Below are 22,834 nucleotides of genomic sequence, written 5' to 3' on the forward strand. Positions count from 1 at the left end.
TTGACAAGTACACTAAACAAAACTATTCGCCGATTATAACTTCATCATTATATACTATACTAAAAAGAACAATCCACTCGCAGATACACTTACACACCGCACTGACAAATTGGATCAACAGAATAATATTAAGAAGAAGAATTGTCTTTAGTAGCTTATAAAAGATAATCAAGTGGATACAAAGATTATATACAAATCTCTGCAGCAAAATCTGGATATAGTTGCAAATATCAATATACACGCAATCATATTGCTTTTCGATATTATAAATCACATTATTAAAGCAAATAGATTCCATTTAAGTTTAGAAGCTCTATGTGTTCAGATTATCAAATTACACAAGTATTTTATACTCAAGAAAGGACTTTTGTTTTATAATAATCGACTTTATATATCAGATACCGAAAATCTGCGAATCTATTTGATTCGCAAAGTTCACAATTCAATCTCTATTGTATATCCTGGTATCAAAAAGACCTACACTCTTTTAACCATCAATATTATTGGAAGAATATAAACAATACAATCAATCAATATATATGGAATTGCTATAAATGTAAGTGCAGCTTTATACCAAAAAATCGCACTCCTAATCTCCTCCACCTGCTCCCGATCCCTATACGAGCATGGCAATATGTTACTATGGATTACTGTAGTTTTAATAAGGATAAATACAGTTACAACAATGTATTTGTTATTATCAATCAATTAACCAAACAAGCTATTTCGATATTCTATTATAAATCAATCGATTGAGAGATTAGGCCTACTTGTATCTATATTATATATACAGATACTATGGTATCCTGGAGACTATAATCTCTGATCATAATCTTCAATTCATATTCAAATTCTAATAAGAATTTAATAATATCTTAGAAACACAAATCAAGTTATTTATCACTCATTACCTGCAAACTAATAGTTAAACTGAGATTTATAATTAATATCTCTAATAACACTTATAACCCTTTATAAGCCTATTATCAAAATAATTGATCTGAATTCCTATCAATAATGAACTACACTCAACTCACACTTTCCCATAAATCACTAGGTAGTCAAAACCCCATACGAGACCTTGTATGATTACCTACCCCGCAATCCCTGGGATTGGAAACTCGATTCCACCACACCTATCAATGATTTGAATATAACCAATATTAAAGAGTATACCAAACACAATAAACTAGTACTCAATCAAGCAAAAGAAAATATTTTGTATATACAAGAAAAGATATTTTGATCAATTAATTCGTATTACTATTTAGTCGATTTCGATATAGGAGATTATATATAGCTTAATATAAAGGACTTTTCGATATAACGATTATCTAAGAAACTGGATTATTCTATTCAAGGGAGATTCAAGATTATTAGTTAAGCTAGAGATTCCTTCTGATTGGACTTACTGCTTATTATAAAAGTCTATCCCGTATTTCCATCTAATAAGCTTGCAAAGCAGTAGACAATTCACTTTCTGGATAAATCCTTGAATTACCATCCCCAATAAATATCATTGATGATATTGAATGAGAAGTAAAGTATATTCTAGCTGTAAAGAAAGTATACCAATAGTTTAAGTATAGAGTATTATGGCTGAATACTGATAACAATCTCACCTGGTACCCTGTCTCTGACTTAAAAACTACTCTGCATCATCTTCGTGACTTTCATCTACGAAATCCCATTCTGCCAGGATCCCCTGTATACCTACCAGAATGGATTCGTTTCTATAAGAATAGAAAGAATAATTACGATTTTATAAATAATAATTAATATATAAATAAAAATAATAAAAAGAACTTCTTTAATTTATTATTGTGATAAAGAAAATCCTAATTATAAAAGGCTGAAAGTGATTGAATAAAGATGAAATATCAATAAAGAAAGTCTTTTCCCCTGCTTGGTAGGTTTAAACCAAGTTAGAAAGAAAGCTTCTACAATCATCAATAGTTACAATCAGGCAAAGCACAACAGCAAAAACTAAATAATTTAAACCAAAATATCAGCTGAGTTTCCAGCCAATAGCAATAACAAACACATATAGAACAATCATAAGCCGAAAGACAAAACAATCCTTAATCGCAGTATGCGCGATAACAAGATTGAGCTAGCACTCAATCGTATCTAATTATTCACAAATTGCTGAAAGTTTGCTTTTATTTAAGTTACAATAAGCTAGTATTGCTACTCTAATTCGTCTCCCGCACTGTAATCTCCATTACACAATACTTTGCGGTTTCTCGAGTAAGGGTAAAAAAAAGTATTTCTTTCGAAACACAATTCTTTAGCTCCTCTTGTATATCAAGTTATCTTAAGAGTTAACTTTACTAAAAACTGGCAAAAGTTGTAACTTATCTTTACTATATTGCTGTACTTAGCAATAGCCAATCGATATTGGAGAAACATCTTGTGCATATCCCCATCAGGCAAGCGCTCACATTTATACTTGCTAGCCAAATAAAGTAAACAACAAGATTAACCAAACAATTGTTCAGAAAATCAATAGTAAACATTATCTCCTTATCAGAAATACAATTGCATATATAACCAGCACAAACCCAACTATTCTCCTGAATATATTATTCCCATTATAATACCATCTTTTTTGATAACCTCTTACTTAAAGATCCCCACTCATCGATATTAACAAAACCAACACTTCTATAACAAAACATATCGAATTTGCAATCAGATTAACTTTAACACAAAACCTCCAGAATATCTTCCTTAACTATCTCGCTATTATTTTCGAAATTACAAAAATAATATACCACTACAATCAACTTATTAGCAAACTTCTTTTTATAATTATTAACATAATCAATCAAGAGATTATATTCTTCCTCCGAATTCTGCCTTGAAAAATAATAGAATGAATACATCCAATAAGCATATCGAAGATCAACCCCACTCTCAAATATATTGCCTTCGATATCTGTAATTACACTTATTAAACAAGCCAACCATAAACCAAAGATATTAAAAGAAAGCCTTACTTACATACATCTTCATTATCCAATTTATTTTCCTCATCATCCTCCTTTTCGCTAACAAGATCACTGCCACTCCTACTACAGCTCAACTCCTTCTTTTCCTTAATAGGATATTTGCCTCACACAACAAAAGAGATAAACACTCTCTTCACCACAACTATAAAGAAATATATCAGCAAAGCAAATACAAAAAAAAATAAACAATTCATTGCCACACATACATCCTCCTGTTGTTTTAATTACACTAGTAACAACTTACTCTTACTATTGTATTTTCTTAATAATATGAAAAGTATATTGATTATTAATTAAGGGATATAAAGAAAATGAATAATCAAAAAAGATTTAAAAGAGAAAGGGAAATTCAGGTGATCTATATATTTTGAAGGCTTTGTGTTATTGCTAGATTATAGAACGATTTCCTTTATTTCCCATATACCTTCCTGTTGCGAAAAAAAGCAAAATTTGTGCATACATCTGTTTATTATACTATACTATAATATAAACAACAACGCTTCATTGGGATTATCGATACATTTACGGATTAGATAATTGTAAAGCTTGAGGGCAAAGCTTTTTCGAAAAGGGAAATAGTATTACAGATCGCACCTAATTGCAGCTACGATTGCTTACATATACGTTTGCGCACATACACAATCATATGTACATAGCTAGTATATAGGAGCACTCTACAAGCGCTTTGCTCCCAATTCTGTAGTTATAAATTCTAAGAATAAATTGTACCCTGCTCTCGCAGTTCTTCTAAGGCAAAGTGTCACATTTATTAAGATATATATCAATTATATTTCGAAGATTGAATTCTTTATAGTTTTTAAAATTGTATATAAAAAATCAATCACAATTCAGAATATGAAATTAGGATTTCAAAAAAACAAGTTTAATACTCTTTAATCCAAAGCTATACTTTCGAAATTAGATATTCGAATTTATATATCTATTTTCTCTCCCCCCTTTTTCAATCTAATTAATGAATCTCTCAAACCCTTATAACCCAATTAAAGCTTTTTCTTAATCAATATTAATTAAATCTCGAATAACTTGTTATTAATCAAGCTTCTCTATATCTATATTCGAAACTGTATTAGCTTTAGCTAAAGGTATAAAGAGATTAGTTTATAAGAATATACTTTTAAATGCAAAGATTCATATACTTCGAAAAGCAAATGAGGTATTAAGCAAACATCGATATACAAAAAAAACCCAATTATACTAAGGAGGAGTATTTACTGAATAAAAGGCTTTTGATATATTATTTTAACAAAAGGTTGATATTCAGATTCAATACAACAAGCATCAAAATAAGGGAAATCCTAATAGAGAAGCATTTTCTAATAAATATTATAATAAGTGTGGAAAACCAGATCACAATTTAAGAACTTATCAAAACAATATAATAGATTCTAGATTATTAGATTCTTAATAGTTTTAATCAATTGATTTAATGGTTGTGAAATAATATGGATTTGAATACGATAATTGAGGTGAAAGTGGCCCACATGATGATATGGCCCACATAATGATAAACCACGTTACCTAGTAGTTAGTCGGGAAAAGAATACTGAAGCTTCGCGAGGAAGTAAATGCCAAGACTTACTTTACCTCTAAGCTCCGACTTGCCGACTTTCGACGACACTTTCAATTCAGGTCCATCAACCAACCACCAACTACCAACTTCAGACTCTCACACCCTTATCACGAACCTCGCAGAGTTCACTTCTCTCCATTCGCATCTATTCGCCCGTAACAAAAGCTTCACCACCACCAAGATGAAGCCCGTCGTAGGAGTAATGCAAGCTTGGTCTTGGTTCGTGCCCTGATTAATCACTGCCTAGCCTTTGTTTTCCATCATTTTCTAACTAGTGCTGTAGCATCGTCATCTCAGTATTTGCCGTCATCATCCTCTCTATCATCGGCTCTCTCTTTAAGAGCAACAATCACGCACTCTTGGGTGGAAAGGAGGACCCCGAAGACGGGGCTGCGGTCGCCGCCACGGTCTTTTCTGCTGTTGTTGTCTATGCGGTATGTTCTATTGGAGCTCTCAATGATTTCTGTTCAGACAGTCATAAATCCTTCTCATTCATCGGTAATTCCGTAGCTAATGTATGTGTGTGTCCATCAATAGGTTTTCATCGTCGGTTGCGGTTTCCAAGCTTACCTACATTTCCGCGACAATCGAAGAGGTGCTATTTCTCTTTCTTAGCAAACGATTGGCGATCAGCACTGGTATATATGAGTTAAGCATAGAATTTTGGGGTTGATTCGGCGGCGTATGGTGTTCATTACATTTTGAAACCATCTGATCGATGGAAATTGTATTGTAGGAAAGTGCGAAATGAGCTGGAATGATAATACCGGTTTATTGATTCCATGAACTTGCCACGCAAGACTCGGCGCACGACGGGATATTATCAACTTGTTTAACGCGCCTGTCTCAGCAAAGTTTCTGCATCTCTTTATCTTGGTCGAATAGATTGATATCTGGCGAATATAGCAGAGAGCGTTAGTTTCACCATTTTCCGCATCTTCCCGGGACGCCTAGGTTGTGAATGAGAAATACCCTTCAGTACTTTTACGAGCGATTCCATGCCCTCATTGCATTGCACTCTCTTGATATTCCCACCTTCAAGATGATTCTTGCAAGACTCTCACTCTGTTGTCACAGCCGGGCTGAGCGTCAACGGTACGCTAGTCAGGACAGCCTACTGTCATCTGTCAGCAGTTCGCTACTTAGATTTTCTGCTCAAACTCCTCTTAATTGTTGTCAGTTCATTTCCAGATGATACACAAATACCACGAGATCTCAATGTGACATTTGCAGAGCGAAATTTCCAAAACCTGTTCACCACCAGGAAGAAGTCGCGATCATTGCATGCCTCCTTGTGAATCATTCGACAGCATTCGAGTGGATGTATTGCTAGTTGTTGGCTTGATAGACTTCTGTGAATCTGATTCCAAAAGCTGATTGAAGATTGGGGTTTCCACCAGGAGATAAGCTTAATGTGAATATAAACAGGTGAGACAACGATATAGGATCGACTAAAGGCCTGCTATAAAGTTATATCTTGCTTCATTCTCCTTACACTGACGGTGAGCTGATACTGAAAACAATTTCTCGGGACCGTATTCCCTATTCACTTTGACGTATCGTAGAATACTCACTGCCACTGGTCCTATCCTCAGGATCTACCTTGTTGGCCACCCGCAGTCCACGCTCCGCCCCGCTCGATATCATCAACTATCTTTTTAATCTTCAAACTATAATCAGCTTCCCACCTTTCATACAACCCTTTTTCAAAGCTTTCTACTTCTATCTCCCGTTTTAGAACAACAAGAGCACAACAACAACTCGTCGACCTCGAACCAAATCCAACAATAATACGTGCTCTACAAAGACTTTAACATCATATCGCATAATCAAGTCTCAAGAAATCTACCATCAAAATGCATATCTCGGGCATCATGAAGCTCTCCCTCCTCACTTTTGCTACTCTAAGCTTTGCTGCACCAACTCCGATTACTACTCCAATGGGCGCAGCGGTTGAGTACGCTCGTGCTGCTCAAGATGTTCCAATCAATCTTGTTGAGCTTAGCAACAAGCGTGATGGTCCTATCGATCTTATTCAACTTCCGTAAGTACATACAATGAGTTTTATTTCACAATATTTAGTGCCAACTTCGTGCTTGGAAAGTCCATACATGATAGGTCCCATTCTCTGTTCTTGATAATACAGATTGTATTCCTCTGACTCCTCGAGGGGTTTTCAAGATGAGCAATTGCTAACTCCCTTGATCTTTTAGTGAGAAGCGCGATGGTCCCATTGATTTGATCCAACTTCCAAAGCGCGACAGCCCAACTAATCTTGTTCAACTAACCGAGAAGCGTCAAGATTCTCCAATTAACTTGATTCAACTTCATGGAAAGCGTCAGGATGCGCCAATTGATCTTTCCAAGCTCCCTGAAAAGCGACAAGACTCACCAATCAATCCTGTCGAACTGAGTAACCGCGAAACCACCAAGTATAGGTCCATTCGCTCTCGCAACGCCCAAGATGCTCCCATCAAACTTATCCAACTTCCTGGGAAGCGTCAGGATTCCCCCATCAACCTTGTTGAACTCAGCAACCGCGCCGAAACTGAGCTCCTAGCAGCACGACAAAATGACTGCGGTTCTTCACCTTACCAAAACCAAGAATGCAACGCTGGCACAGGCTTGAGCATTCCAGCATTTGCTGTAATCGCTATGGCTTTATGCGCCATTATGATAGTTTAATAGGGCTTGAAGTATTGGGGTTAGGAGGATCTTTATGGTATTTTGCAGGGCGTGTTATGGATGGAAGGATCTGAGGATATTTTCACATTTTGCTCATGGGCCTCACTTTGAAGGACTCATTATTGATCTGGCGTTGCACTTTTACACATGGTTTTCGGCGTAGGTATGAAATTAGGGTGGCTCTTTTCTTTTCATGGTGACTGGTTCACCAAGTGGATTCTCATACAATAGTTAGCTAGCTAAAACCCAATCTTAAGGTCGAGTGTCTTCCTATTCTGCCAGACCCTCGACATCTAGATTGGCTAAAACCTAGGTATACTTTTGCACAACCAATGAGTAAACAAATGATTTTTACAATTTTAGATCTAAAAGTTTGATGAGTGCACTAAGGTACTGCCTTCGATATTCGATATCAAGACAAAACATTTGTGGCTGTGATTAGTACTCCTTGGTTCATTACACATGTTAATTTTTTATAAATCCCATTCGATAGTCATCTTGTGATCTGACATTGAGATATCGGCTTTTTGAATGTATGGCTTTCATTTGGACACTTGGGTGATTGGGTATGCTAGCTCTTGCACCCACATGGAGAATCCATGCAGTGCCAGGCAATCTTGATATTATCATGCGGTGAACATCATACCTAGAACAAACCCCAGTGATGATCATTCTCACCCTGCATACAAGATTTATTGCATATCAAAAATGTGATAGCCATGTGATGATAATGTGACAGAATGCGGGGTAAACCCCAATCCATCTCCCGACTTGCATCTCCCGAGCACACCTCTTCGCATATCTCCCGAGTCTAACTCTTCCTCCTGCATCATCAACAAGTTTTAGCCATCTTGGCTATTTCCCAACCTTACGACAAGAGATTCGCCAAACCTCCAGAACGTTCTGCTGCGGAAAAACTCCCAAACCTCACCCCATTACCCCATGTAGAATATTGACACCACCCTTCATGCATCTCGAATTTTTCACCTCAGCACTTCTCGCATCATGTGTCGCTCACCATGTGTAAATTTCCCAATCTGGTATCACCAGGACCGAGCGATTGGGTAGCGGCCCCAACTCTCGATATACCGGTGAAGAGACATGGATCTTCATGAATATTACCACCTGAATATATATTGATACCACCATAAGCTTATCCCGATCCCGAACAAATTTACAAATCACACCGTACATCCACAATGCACATATCATGACTCCACGATAACATGATTATCCAAGTCCCCCAAGCCATACGAATTTCTCTCCACGGGAAGTGTGTGTTTGGTGGTGGTCACATATGCCAATCAAATAGCCCTATCCCATTTCTTCAACTCCCAACCCAAAGCCTGTATAGCTGACGCTTATCTTACATCCCAATCCGTATGTCTACATTCCAGACAAAACCTAGAAAGGAAAGATAGGCTAAAAGCACATGAACCGTTGTCTTAACCCAGCCCGCAGGACGGTAATCTTGAGGCTTGGGGGCGTAGATAGACGGTTTGTGATTTGTGAGCAAATTTGTCCTAGGGATGCGACTGTCGATTCTTAGTGGCGAAGTAGTAGTTATGTGGACTTTGACTGAATAGGCGATATAGGGGAGTAGATGAATGGGTAGCTGGATGAGGGAAGCTCTCGGGCCTTAATGTCGTATGGCTCGGGTTCGTCGTGTAGATACATTGGCTGTGGATATTGACGGGATGGTGAGGGCGAAAACAATTCTTAATACATGATACGTATGATCTAGTCTGATATACTACGTTCGGCATCCAACATTTAGTCTTGTGATTGCCTCGCAGAAAAAACATAACGTCAGAACTACAAGTAAGATTCGGAGAAAGGCAGAAAGACAAATCTGATCCTGGTAGATTAGATCATAAAGTGCTTATCATATGAAACAAATGAATAAAATGTTGATTATGAGGAATAATCTCCATGTGGAACCATAAGTTTACGTACGATCGATGTATTTATCACGGTAAGCTCAAGGTTCTTCCCTAAGCCCTGACTGTATCGAGTTCCGACAAACCAACAAGTAATTCTATGTACATCACACTAAATTCGTACGATTAAAAGTTGTATCTAGAACAATGTGCAGGATACTGTAGGATATAGCAAACTATATATTATGTTATGTGTGAAGATACTTCTTGACATGCATGCTGATATGCATGTAAGAATGATGATTGGCTTACTTTCCCCCAAATAGCCTGCACGCGTACGATAAGATCCAGTTACACATACACACATAAGCTCCCCAAAGATCAGACGAAGATATTAGATGTCGAAATCTAGGAGCGCTTGTTTGTGAAAAATACATGTTGAGTGTGTATATGCTAAACCCAAGGAGCAGTATCGTGCATATGCAGTCTTCGTACATCTCATATCGTCTTAGCGGCTGTTCCCTCGAGTTCTGTTTCAATCCCGTGTTGATGGGAAAAGGCTCTCTAGTGGGCCAACTTCCGGGTACTTTTACGACAACCGGACCAACACCACCCTGATTTCTGACCATTGGCAATTTTTTCCGCGGCTGCTCCGTAATGATAACAGTTTGCCCTATGTCTTCAACAAATGTTTCCAGCATAAATGCAAGGAATGTATCGACATCGGAAAGGATCGACATGGCTCCCAGACTGGCTCGCACCACGCCCGTAGGCTTTCCATTGATTATCTCCGTGTTGTCAGATTCGCTACAGCGATGACCAGCTGACCAAGCTCGCTTGAAGTGCCAAGGTGCTACCTTGAGATAACTTGCGATGCCTCCAGGGTTGCAAAGCCCACCAGCTCTTACGTATATGTCTTTCCGGTTGGCTAATTGTTCTACTGTTGAATACGACACGTAACTACCGTCCGACCGTAGAATATTGAATGCTACAGTAGCACCCTGGGTGGTGGCGTCTGTGTAAGGGCGGACATTAGTTGCGTCATGGTATATTTCGCAAACAGGCAGACCATTAGAGTGGCGAATGTTTGATAGGCCTTCGTAGAGGCGCCGAGTGAGGAACATCGTATGCTTGGATATGTTGATCATTGAGCCATAAAGGCTAAGGTGCACATCAATGGCACACCCCAGTGCGATAATCGAATGAAATGGTAATGTACCATCTTCTAATCCGTCATGAATCGTGGCATCTTTCCTGTGGTAAGATGCCTCATGTATTACCGTTAGAGACGATACTGTACCGCCGCCGAAGTACTTACGCCAAGTTAGGATATGTGCCGAATTCCTGCGAACTATCAGAGCTCCTAGATCGGGGAAGCCAAATATTTTGTAAAACGAAAGGACGGTAAAATCAGGAGACGCGTCGGGATCACTGAAGTCAAGCTGAGTTGTTGTCGCAAGGCCTGCAGCGTCTAAGAGAGAATAGGTATTCTGATGTGAAATGCGAGTCGACCCCCGTAATTTTTTACTCCAGGAGAGAGGTAGTCGACGACCAGTCATATTTGATTGCCCCGGAAATGCAAGGATTCCTGGCGTTTCATCATCTTCCCTTCTTCCTGGAAGAGATCTGTAGCCAAGTAGCCAGTCCTCTACTTCTTGGTCGCTTGTGAAGCAGTGATGCTGTCCATTGGTATGTTCTCGCGGACCAACGAGACTCGTATGAGCATCTTTATGATAGCCGTACCAAAATGATCCCGACGTCGAACTCTCTAGCGCCAAGTCTCTAAAGCTTTCTGCGACCAATTTGATCGCTGCGGTAGCATTTGCAGTGAAGACGAGGTCAAAATGAGTAGGATCGGCCCCAAGAAATCTCAATGCCTTTTCACGCACGGAGTCGACGACATGCCCCGAAAGTTGCGCTGGGGCTGATGCCGAGTGTGGATTTCCAAAGAGATTTTCCACCATCTCTTTGGAAAATTTGTCAATTAGAGACTTCGCATAGATAGCTACATGTGTCATGATTAGCGCTCCGTAACTTAGATAATCATTCAGGACCAGAAGTATAAATCTGGCTCTCTGACGAGTAGTAAGGCAGAATATCAGAAATCATAACTCAAAATCAAAGGGATAATAGGAGTGATATTTTGAAGTCTTACTTGTGCCCGCATGGTCAAGATAAGTTTTCCCTGTTGTAATTTAGCGATTGGGGATTCTATCAGCTCGGAATCTTTGTCTAAACTTACCCTTCATCATAGGGTATTCTTCTTCTCTGAAGGCCTCAACCTGTCGGTTATATGCCATGGTGTTGAAATTTTGAGAATTCGGTTTTGTATAGAGACAGTTACAAGAAACAACCGAAGACAACTACCCATTTCTTTATGTACAAGTTCAGAGGACTTGGAGCAAGACGGGTTAAAAGGAAAAAAGCGCTCAGGCTAATAGTAGCCTGTGACCGTAGAGCTCTAAGTAAGCTGCTATTGGCGACACCTTTACTTGGAGGCACAGCCGTAAATTTTCAAGATGATTGCCGGAAAGAGAGAATATTGGCCGTATTGGATCCAAGTAGATTCAACGTCTCTTGAAGCTTTTGAAGCAAGTCTGTAGGGCTAGTATTAGTCATCTAACTTACTGTTTGATTCCATCGTTTTCAACCTGTAAGCGGCCAGGGATTGCCTCTAGTAGAAGTTTAAATGCTTACTGTACTTAAAGGGAACAAGCCCATGATCAAGATGAGAAGAAAACGCTGACGTGCCGTATGAAAATAGAACCGGTAGCAATGGATATCCAAAAAAGGAAGTCGCCCGATCATGAAATGGCTGTGCACCAGCTCTGAATGGTGCCTATCACAAAGTGGTTTCCTTAGCGGATATACCCGCTACCACAAGATTTCTAGGCGGCGCCCATCACTCACTGCCATTTGTCGAATTGACATGTTTCCTGCGAGTACCAACTGTAGTGTGGACCAGCTCAATCAATATTGGACAGACCGCGATCTCGTACGCCAACCTGAAGATCTGGACTTTTCAACGGGTGACATTCTATTTTTTCCTCTTCCATTTGTCAATCGCGCGAACGGTTTCAACAAACCGAGCGCAAGATATCTGCTCAGCTGAGAGAATTAACAATTCAACTCAGTTGTGATAATGAATTCGAACAATGGCACCTTGAGTACGTTCAGTGAACGTCGTGATCGATTCAAAATTCACTACCCTAGTCGTTGAGTAATTCTTGGTGAATATAGACCCATGAGCAGACTATTGATCTCGATCGAGATATAGATTGGACGTGTGACGATTTCGAAACGTCAATATTACACACTAAAAAGCACCTTAATTGATGATCAGTACGCCTCTTCGAGCGTAAGTTCCACAACGATGAAGAACATATTTTAAGCCGTGTATTCTTAGACGGTGATTGATGGCGTTTCAAAGATATCTCAGCTTGTATGCAGTGCCGATATCGTAATGGATGTTGAGCCAAGGGGCAGATTAATGATAATGAAATCTTCAGCCTTGTTGGGTTGGTAATCGATAGCGTGATACAAGGGTGTACAGGTGGGAAGGAATAGACGATTGAGGCTCACAGTATCATTGAGTAAGTGCCAATGTATCGTTGTTCCTGTGTTTGTTCGTTGTTCGTTGTTCGTTGATTTAAGGACAAGCGCTTATCAGTGGGGGAAAAGCTCGCTCCGATACTGCTATAGTCGAGCTCAATAGCCTCCCACCGCAGAGCAAGCGCTTGCGACAAGCGTTAATTCGTAGTTGAATGATGTTGATTGGTTGAGGTTTGCTGGTACCTTGTGGGAGGTCGGCGACCATATGATATGGTCCCCGATTTATAAATTAATATTGTATACGAAGAACCCCTCGGAACTTAAAAAGAAAGGATATGTCGTGACAGTCAAGAGTGAATTAAAGTTTGGGTGTTACGCGCCTCAAGTTTGCAGAAGTTTTGTGTTGCAACATTGAATTTGTGTTGATGTCAATCACGTGTGTACGTGAGGCCCAAGCAATTTGAGATATTATTGTCGGAACTAGAGTGCTACAATGTGAGCATTTCCTTGAAACCTGTCAAGTTATCCGACTTTGTTGAATTTTAATTTGCCTGTCTCTGTGAATCCATTACCGGTGAAGCAATGCCAAAGAAAATGGAGCAATGGAGATAGGTATGGTGAAAGACTCGCCGTGTTGACCAAACCCCGTGCTGGCCATGTCCATTTGTTCAATTCGCCTCGTATGCTGAGAATAAGTGCCAACTATTTGAGTGACCTGGTCTCAATTATCACCTTAAATGGCGGTGGAGATGATCAGGTGTGCTCTCCGACTGGTAATATTACCTCTGTCTCTGCAATCAGCAACCAAGACGTATGCTCGCCCCAATCTTACAATCTCCTTCAGGCAAGCCATAATCAGTTGCCTACCTTCAAGTCGTTTCTATGAAAGGGCCTTGTGGAGCACGGGTCAGTGTATGTGGAAGTCTGCATACCCAAGATACCTAGGTATTGAATGATCAGACTCTGCCACAAGACCTTCGAGAGGGATTTGAAGTACTGTCGTAAGACTTCTAGCACGTAGTCCGAATAGGTGTAGAATCTCCGCGCTTATACAGCATTTGAATATTGAGAGAACTGACATCTTCCAAACCTTGGATAGAATCACCGGACATCGGTCTATGAAAGGGATTCTATTCATCTGAGAGTCAATGCTGTAGGCACCTGGCGCGGTATCTTTCACTGTAAAACATTTAGTTTCAAAGCTATACACCAACTCTACCCTTACTGAATCTTGGCATACTCACCCTGCTTTAAAAAAACTTCCTTCTCTGTTGCTGTGTTTTTGTGAGTTTAACAATCTTTAAATTCGAATTTTGAACACGAGGAGAAACCTTCATTCGCTACGGACAGCCCTCCAAAGGAAGGTATGAAGCATTTGATATAGTGTGAAAACTGCTGAATCGAATGCCGAAGTCGATGCTATATGAAGAACTGCTCCTGCCGGCACTTGGCCTGCATGATACACCTTCGGCGAATGATTCGGGGACTGATGGTATCGGAAGAATTCTGGATGGCTAATATGCATTGTAGACAACTACGGGAGAAGGAAATCATGCAGGCAAGGTGCAGTCTGCGAGAAAGTCGACCTGACGGTCAATTGTCACTTCTGCTGTGTAACAATCATGCAAGGCACGGGTGCTTGACCTGAAAAGGCCGCAGATTGACTGCTGGAAGTATTTCAACCGATCATTAAGTGAGAAGATGGAATAAAACTACGATGCGCAGTTCCAATCGCGTTGAACATGAGATACGACCATGAACTTGAATTATTGATATAGGGTTCCATCATGGCTAGAACTGACTAGATATATATCTTGCTGGACCCAGCAGATGCGAACAAGCTGCCCATATTTATAGCAAAAACAAACCGGAAAGTGCTGTTATGAACAAGAAATCCTGATGTACTAAGTTGAGTAATATATTCGGTTGAATCTTATAATGCTGTTATTGATGTTGACCTGCCTGTAAAACTCCTTTCTTGGATGGACAACCACTGTAGATATGCATGCCATTGGCGATTGCTACTGCAGCGACATGACAGGAGAGTCCAAGCACCCCCAATCCAGCGCAAATCGATTGATATGCATTGGAACTTGCATGAAGCTGGGATTCCATGCACCATATACAGACAATGTCAATATTCCTCACTTTTCCCAGTCCATGCTGGCATCACGACTTATGATCGTAAATCGTCAACATGAATGAAATGACTCGTGTTCATGTTTCTCAGTATCTTTGAAGTTACCTGAACAAGCTCTGTATAAAATTCATAGGAGTTATCATGCGTTAGCGGCGCACACCAGCCTCGTGTTTTTGAAGCAACTGTGGTGTTCTAAATTTGTGACGGCTGCCAATTTTGTCACCTCGGAAAATGACACTATGAGACATGTTGCAGTACCCAACACGGGGATTACGTCAAAACGGCCCTGGCATCCATCTACCTTAATTCGTACATGACTGCAGGTGTCAATCAGGATGAAACAAATATTAGTTCAAGTCCCGATTTTGGCGTCTCACTAAGATTTCCGGGCCTCCGCTTTTATAAAAACCAAGTGATTGAGAACTGTACGAAAAGAGTCGTGAAAAGAGAACTGCTGAAAGATCGCGACTTGGCCAAAGAACTCCCTAAAAGAGATGCGGGACGAGAAAGAAATAATTGTCTAACGTTGATTCAGAAAAGATATGTAATCGTAGCCGATATTACCATGGATGCGAGCTCCAATTTCATGTTTAGTGCGTTCGGATATCAGCATCGTACAAATTCGTGTTGGCGCTATCTAGCCTAGCTTCCCCCCAAACTAAAATGATCCAGGAACAACAATCTTGCAGTCGATCAAATCAGGTATTAAGTGTGGACGATGTGGCTATCATCTCAACCCCTCCTAATCCAAAGGGAAACCTGCTAGATGCTGACGCGTTTTGTCCTTGGAGAATTTTTTCTTCAAAGATCCCTATTTCAGCGGTCAAAGAGAATGTCTAGTGACTGATATCCCCGCCACTAGTGGTCAACAATGGACATGTTCCGACTGGAACCAAGGCTTTTAAACCACGGTTAACGGCTCATGCATTGAGATTACGTGTAATATGTTGCAGAATCATTCCCTATTATGATCGCCAGGAATTCCATTCTCGACATGTGTTCCCTGGACCCAAGGGAAACATATATAGGCAAGCTAAGTTGGGATGATGCTTATCAGATCGAAACCCCTCGGAAATCCGCTAGATAAGCTTGCTTGCTTCCGTACATGGTATCATGACGATCAAAAAGTGAAAGATTTTGTTTGTTTGTTTGATCGCATTCGCAATAAGACATCCGGCGGATTTACCTCCAATACGTCCATTACGGAAAGTCTTAGGTAGGTAGTGTAGATGATCAACTTCTCGGAGTTTTGAAAAAGTAACTGTCGCGAACCTCATATAGAATTGGATTGAAAAGGTATGCCGCATCAGATTTTGTTTCTGAAAAATGGTTCCAATCAATGCCGAATTTCGATGGCTCTTTTGCTTCCCTCGACTTTGCCTGTATCAACCGATCAGAGCCATAAGATCGATCATCTCGTCTCTAGACCCCAAAATGGCCCCTGTGCCGCGTGAAATATATGTTCCATTAATTATGCCGCACATGTAGTCAGCTCGATCATGGATTTCAGGTCTCGAGCCTTATGGTCAACCCAATCAGTAAAACATAAGCCACAAGACTCAGCGTCGTCAAAACAACCACGGCATTCCCACTGGTCCTAAATTTCTTCCTTCCCATGCCATCCCCATCTATCTCGCTGAAGAATTGTCTGTTGCCCTCATACCTCCTATACAGGCTGACCATTAGAATGCCGGCTCCGTATGTCGCAAATAAGGCCCCAATACTGTAGAATTCGGCCGTAAAGATCTTTAATACTACCAAAGCGAAACTAAATTGTCCCAAAGCAGTCCTTATATATGCTCCCTCAAAGGTTCTTTGTGCGGCTCGAATTTCCACAAGCCTATATTGTTTTCAAAACACGTCAGCCAGTGTATACATATATAAAATCCCGCACTACTTGTTGCTCATTTCAAGGCCAGAAGGGGAAATAAAAGGGGACAAACTCTTGCGCCGTTAAAATAACGGATCTCGCTCTATGTAAGCGCAAATGTAATCTGTCTTCCGGATGTGGCTCCAGAACATTTAGCAGGGTATTCATGGTGATGGTGGAAGTTGTACATAGTATAGAAATACTTTAGCACCAGTAGAGGTAGATAGATGAGACTGGATAAATACCTCGAACATACCGACGAATCGGCTCAATCCATGAGTAGACATTCCGTAAGTACTTAGGTAATATACGAAGTAGGTAATTATACGGGGTACAGGGGGATTTGTTGAGGGCTTTGTCCGTATCACATTAAATGATGTGCTTGTTGGAGAAGTTCACGGCGAATGATGATGAGGTTAGAGCACGACATCACTCATGGTCCTAGCTGGGTGCCTGAGGCATATACAGTCTCAATTGCTCGCCATAAATACTAAGGCATTTATTTCATTTCAATGACCTCACATATATGTAAGACATGTATACAAATCTGGCACTCATTCTTTGAGTCTTCTTGTCTTTTCGAATGGATAAAACCAGTGGGTGATAGATTAAATCCTGTCCATGTATCGCTACATTCACATAAATTGCCCAGGAGTGAAGCAATCTAGTTAATCCCTGCCTTTTCTGATAATATCTCTTCCTTTCTGCTCATTTGTCTAATAAGGTGTCCATGGAAAATCCCCCGCCGTCATGAGATTACTTGGATGCATCCCACTTCAAGATATCAAAAAACCAAATGATAAACAAAGAAAATCGCTGTCTCTTTTTCCTCCTAAAAAGAATTATAGTAAAAAGTAGTCGCTTTACCAGTCCGTTTAGTATCGTTTCGCATGATGATGACCCCAATGTTCCGAGTAAAGAAATTCCCAAACTTTCCGTGTCCAGTATATACAAAAAGGCGCTTTCCGTCTTGTTCATTCAGGACTTCGAGCGAGGTTACATTTATAATCGCGCCTGGCGAAAAGCCCTTATCGCTTTCGCTTTTCCCCGCCCAGATTTTACCCCAATCGCGAGAACTGTGGTATCGAACAGTCAATATATGCCGGAATAATAACCAATTCCATGCGCCAATAATCCAGAAACGTAACCGTGATCCGCGATGTGCTGTTGTTCGATTGAAATGTATTCCTTGTTCCGCTAACGGCCTGCTGCATGTGGCTGGCCAGCATAATAGACCCCGCCTCCAGAACTGCTATATCCGCCATATCCTCCCACACTTTCTTCTTCTTCTACAATGCGCTGTCCTCCTTGAGCACCATTCCAAGAAGCATATGTATCAACTCCAGGTGAGACTTTCGCATAACCGCCAGTATACGGTTGATTCCAGCCGGTGTAAGGTCCCGCCGATATTGGAGTTGCAGAATGTGTGTAGGCTGTTCCAATTGTTGACGCGGATGAGATCTCGGCGGCGGAATGTGGATGTGTAGTTGTGATATTTGGCGGATATATTGCACCGTTTGAAGCACGGGTTCTCGCAGAAGCGTATGAATCCGGCGGGTTAGGAAGTCCATAAGCGGAATGTTGATGGCTGTTCTGCATTCCTTCCAAGTTGCTATACGAAACAGATCGCTGTGGTGCTGGCCATTCCGGCTCTCTTGGATTTGTTTCAGGCTGACCGTGATGGCCTCTGCTTTGCCAGTTTTGCGCATTGGCAAGGTGCATGTTAGGGGTGGTGTAAGGTGAGAACCCTGGAGTCATTGGAGATTCTTGGGAGGCAGGCCAGTAATTTCCAGACATGTCTGCTGGAGGTTTGGTACCTGGAGAGACTTCTGGTGCCATCCAAGCTGTTTGACCACCATTATAGTCAAAGTTACGTGATGAAGTGACGACTGGAGAACCCGTTAGTATGAAAATACATGGAAGTCAAATTACATACCCTTGTTATCGGGAGAAAAGCTTTCGTTCCTTTCTTTTTTGACCTGAGATCCTCCTAGGTTCTGGATTGATGGCATGCTTAGATGGTAAGGAAGATTAGGCTGCATGTCGGGTATCTGGCTAGATGGAATAGACGGTGAAGATGATTGAGAGGTTCCTCCAGTTCCACTTGGGGCTTTGGAGCCTCGACGCTTAGGTTCTGGCTGAGGCTGTTGGTCGACTGGATAGAAATTGCATTCCTTTTTTAATCTAATGCAATTTGAGCATCGATTCTGAGGATCTGCTGGAGCCGGTATACATCTAATCTTGCGTCGACGACAGTGACCTATGACGATAAGTTAGCATATTCATTAATCTTTCGCTTCGTCTTAAAAGATAGATCGCATCTGTCTTCGATAGACGAGAACAAATCTTACCACAAGCTACCGACGTTCTATGATAACCTAATTTGTTTCTTCTCTTATCATTAACCAAGGCCAAGGCAGCCGCATCAGTATTGTTAGAGGTTCTGATATTTGGAGTAGACATTGATCGTTTTGCTTTGGATTCTTTTGTCGCTTTTGATAAGGAAGAAGCTTCAAGTTCCCGGGTAGATGGAGATGGCCCTTGCCCATGTAAAGGTGAGTGAGATCGAATTGGTTCCATATGATGATCGTAACTGGGCATCATATTTTGGTCGAGACCTTGATTCATGGTATGATACGGGTAGGCCATTGGGGATATCTGATTTGGATTTCCTCGTGAGAAGTTGTGATGTGGTAAATCGGCCATACTCCAGGGACTGGACTTGGAGCTGAATGGACCTTGAACAGAGACGGCCATCAATCGAGGCTATTTTCGCGTATGATGTCGAGTGCCAGTGAATATCTTCCCTCAATAAAATAACTGTTTGTCGCCAAAACTAAACTTTTCCACGACTTCGACGATAACTGACACCAAGAAGGAAAAGTCTTATTCCTGAAGATCAGGGAATAATTATACAAACATTCACTACTTGACGCTTTTCAAATTTAGTTAAAAGATACCCCAAAGGTGGATTGAATCCGAAGGAGCGAGCTGACAACGGAGTTGTGTTTGATGAGGTCGAATTAAGCAGGCTGCGGCACTTTTTATTGGCGTCGAAAGTTGGTCTGGGGACAGTCGAGCGGCAAGAAAACGCATTAATTTCAGTTGCGCACCGATTTCAGGGACTTCACGAGCCCATTATTATTGATCTTCAGGTATGTAATATGCAGGATGATAGGTGAATCGAAGGGAATCTGTGGCTTGAGGTGTGGTAGAAAGAACTGACTACTCGTACCAGGTAATTCCAAGCGGAGAGAAACAATGCTTCTTGGGGGGATAAGCAGCCCGTGGGAGTTGAATAGCCCTGACGACGAATGGGAGAAGAGGAATGCACGCCACAGCAGGACAGTCTAGAAATCCTATTTTTTTAGGGTTGGACGTTGAGATATCGGAAGTTATAAACGATGATTACAATTCTTCAACAGCGAGTTTGTGGCCAAGAAAATGATCGTTAAGAAATGAGAGGGAAAAGATGGAAAGAAGTATGACAAGTCTAAGCAATTTTTGATTGACGTTGGTTCTTTCGAGAACGATTTAAGATGTGTGGCAAGGAAGATGGTAAAGCTTTCTTCAGGAAGTATAATCTATACAAAGGGATCAACAAATCTTTCTGGAGGCCATGCGACGACACCAACCAGCAGCTCCACCCCCTGGGCATTGGCAACCCGGATCAAAAATGAATGCCTGTCAGCTCCAGCTCCATCTACAGCCCTAGCATGCCTTACCATGTACCTGGTATCCTGGTATCCTGGTATCCTTGTTCTTCTGGCGCCATCGTTTCTATTCTGATGTCCTACCTAGTCCATATTCTACTGAACGTCGGTGGTTATCTTGGTCCGCTAAACCATATTGCACACTCATAGGACATTATCATACTAGGACTAATAGTGTCAAATCTCAAGAGAGACAATGCTCATTGTGGCTCGATAAAGGAAGGCTCTAGAGTGGAAGTATACCATGATGGGACCAACGAGAGCTTTTAGCAAACAAAGAATAATGACCCATTTATTCGGTAATTATTCTTGGGATCTACCATGCGTGGATTGGCTATATTGATATAATATGGAAAGTGGGCTTTCTTTCGTTCGTCGGGGGTGAATTGGAATTTGGAAAGTTCATCAATAGAGTTTGTCGTGCATATCAGAGGTTTCTCGCATATTCATTGGAACAAGGTATTTTCCTGCTTTTTCCTGGTCCACTAACTACAGAAACTACAAAACTCATCATTCTATAAGTCAATTCACCTAAGGATTGGTCTTGAAAGCTGTTATGAGCTAACAGTTGGCGGGTACCGCCGCTTAACACCCTGACAAACCTGTCAAGTGCGACCGATAGTCCATATTTGGTGCTGACGACTCGCGCGAATCGGCGAGCTTCATAGCTACTTTGTTCGATAGTACAGTATTGCATTATCAAACGTTAGTATGCAGCCACACCAATAAATTTGAATTGCCTCTAAAGAGCGTGACAAGCCTAAGTTGTAAAACTAAGACCACATACGCCCCGGCTCCTGGCTACCTATTGCTCGAGCGAAGATTACTTGCTGTTTTCTTCAAGCGATGAATATGTTCCGTACATATTTAAAGAAAAGTTGACAGCGGTTGATATGCTTCCTATGGTTGCACTCTTCCTTCATTGATCTTCCTACAACGCCGAGTGACGATGATTTGCAGAATGCATCGACGCTCCTTGTAAAAACAATTTAATGAAATCCAGATCCGAAGAATAGTCCAAGTCTTTGAGATGGATGCACATCTAGTTCCGCACTATCGTGGATTTACCTCTCCACACAATGGCACACACTCAACCCACCCTCTCAATACAAGCCCCTTGACCCTTGAAGCTTTTGGTAGTACCAAGGTCCAAATGAAGTAATATCTAGGTATCATTCGGAACTATTTGTGTTCTTTGAGAATACGATGTATTTTCCTGTATTTTTTCTTACATTTATGCATACCAACACTTTAACTTTCTCCTAGATCCGATACCAGCATACTATCAAAACGAGCTCCCAAATCAGAAACCCCAACTCCGTTACTTCAGATCGGGTATTACGAAAAGCATGAAATGGGTAAAGGGTAAATGACTCTTGGCCTGTCCACCGCTATCTTCCATTTCAAAGATTTCATCTTGTCCTCATTGTCAATTTTAGCTGACTTTGTGTATCCCTTCTAAGTTTCAACGCAATGCTATGAGGGAAACAACCCCGGTTCTAGTCTCCGAGCGTGTCAGCGGCTGGGCTCTTTTGGAGATTACGGAGTATAAGTGTTGCATGGATCATAAACACCCCTAACCTCACCAGACATTTCAATAGGATCTTCAAAGTCTCCATAGTGGCCGAAGCCTTGACCATTTGTTGCTGTCGATCAATCTAAGCAATCATGATCTTCTAATTTGCTGGGTTCATTCGACTTCATTTTCTCAGGGTTCATGGTATGAAGTTGGGTCGTGATTTTATGGTAGTGATATGGATGTGCCCGGTGTGGTAGCACAGCCGTGATGTTCTAGCAAATGCACACCTCTACACGTGGAGATTTCCTTTTTCTTGGTTTAAATTTCATGCAATACACCTGTACTGTACATCATTCAGCCTACATTCGGTATAGCCATGTTGCACTTCAGTGATGCACACAATACACAATTTATTATCTGGTAAATGGAACATACCTAATCATTATGATTTAGAATTTTTCAAAAAAAGGCTTTTAAGTTTTAAATCACTTTGAAGCCTGTATGAAGCCTCCAATCTGCTTCGTAATATTGATACATGCGTCACAAGCGAGCACAGTACTGAAGATCCTTCTAAGCTATTTTCCATGATACTGTAGTCCGATCCCTCATCCAAGCTCTCGGATTCTCACACCCGGAAACTATCACCCATTGTGAAAATGTACGGGTATTACTTTACTCGTATGCTTCGTATTTCTCCTACACTATCTCGAAACTCTTGATGGGATGGGCTGTGAACAATTACACTTGTATGTAAAATCTATGCTCATTTCATTAATTCCGGTATTCAATATTGCTACAATATTTCGCATCTGATCGCCGATGATTCGAAGACCTGCTCAATCAAATCGATGCATGCATGATATTACAATA

General features: G+C 40.9%; 5 protein-coding genes across 5 annotated transcripts; 2 read left to right on the forward strand and 3 right to left on the reverse strand.

Moving 5' to 3' along the window:
- Window positions 1-4,786: 4,786 nt before the first annotated feature.
- EAF02_004181 (uncharacterized protein) lies at window positions 4,787-5,220 on the forward strand (the record flags this gene model as incomplete). Its single annotated transcript, XM_038900229.1, has 3 exons — window positions 4,787-4,824; window positions 4,889-5,039; window positions 5,143-5,220. The coding sequence occupies 3 exons, from the start codon at window positions 4,787-4,789 to the stop codon at window positions 5,218-5,220; spliced, it is 267 nt and encodes an 88-aa protein (XP_038759936.1).
- A 1,241-nt stretch (window positions 5,221-6,461) lies between these two features.
- EAF02_004182 (uncharacterized protein) lies at window positions 6,462-7,290 on the forward strand (the record flags this gene model as incomplete). Its single annotated transcript, XM_038900230.1, has 2 exons — window positions 6,462-6,649; window positions 6,819-7,290. 2 exons carry the CDS (start codon window positions 6,462-6,464, stop codon window positions 7,288-7,290), a joined length of 660 nt encoding a protein of 219 aa, XP_038759937.1.
- Window positions 7,291-9,369: 2,079 nt separating this feature from the next.
- EAF02_004183 (uncharacterized protein) lies at window positions 9,370-11,470 on the reverse strand (the record flags this gene model as incomplete). The annotated part of the gene is made up of 4 exons (XM_038900231.1): window positions 9,370-9,406; window positions 9,666-11,175; window positions 11,326-11,355; window positions 11,413-11,470. 4 exons carry the CDS (start codon window positions 11,468-11,470, stop codon window positions 9,370-9,372), a joined length of 1,635 nt encoding a protein of 544 aa, XP_038759938.1.
- A 4,729-nt stretch (window positions 11,471-16,199) lies between these two features.
- Window positions 16,200-17,019, reverse strand: EAF02_004184 (uncharacterized protein; the record flags this gene model as incomplete). The annotated part of the gene is made up of 3 exons (XM_038900232.1): window positions 16,200-16,702; window positions 16,806-16,873; window positions 16,978-17,019. The coding sequence occupies 3 exons, from the start codon at window positions 17,017-17,019 to the stop codon at window positions 16,369-16,371; spliced, it is 444 nt and encodes a 147-aa protein (XP_038759939.1). The 3' UTR covers window positions 16,200-16,368.
- A 194-nt stretch (window positions 17,020-17,213) lies between these two features.
- On the reverse strand, window positions 17,214-20,286 carry EAF02_004185 (uncharacterized protein). Its single transcript, XM_038900233.1, has 3 exons — window positions 19,084-20,286; window positions 18,669-18,992; window positions 17,214-18,621 (listed from the first exon to the last, which is right to left on the reverse strand). The coding sequence occupies exons 1-3, from the start codon at window positions 19,487-19,489 to the stop codon at window positions 17,930-17,932; spliced, it is 1,422 nt and encodes a 473-aa protein (XP_038759940.1). The 5' UTR covers window positions 19,490-20,286; the 3' UTR covers window positions 17,214-17,929.
- Between the last annotated feature and the right edge of the window lie 2,548 nt (window positions 20,287-22,834).

Source organism: Botrytis sinoallii, assembly GCF_014898435.1.
Source record: "Botrytis sinoallii strain Bc 23 chromosome Unknown BSIN_006, whole genome shotgun sequence".
Classification (NCBI taxonomy): Eukaryota; Fungi; Ascomycota; class Leotiomycetes; order Helotiales; family Sclerotiniaceae; genus Botrytis; species Botrytis sinoallii.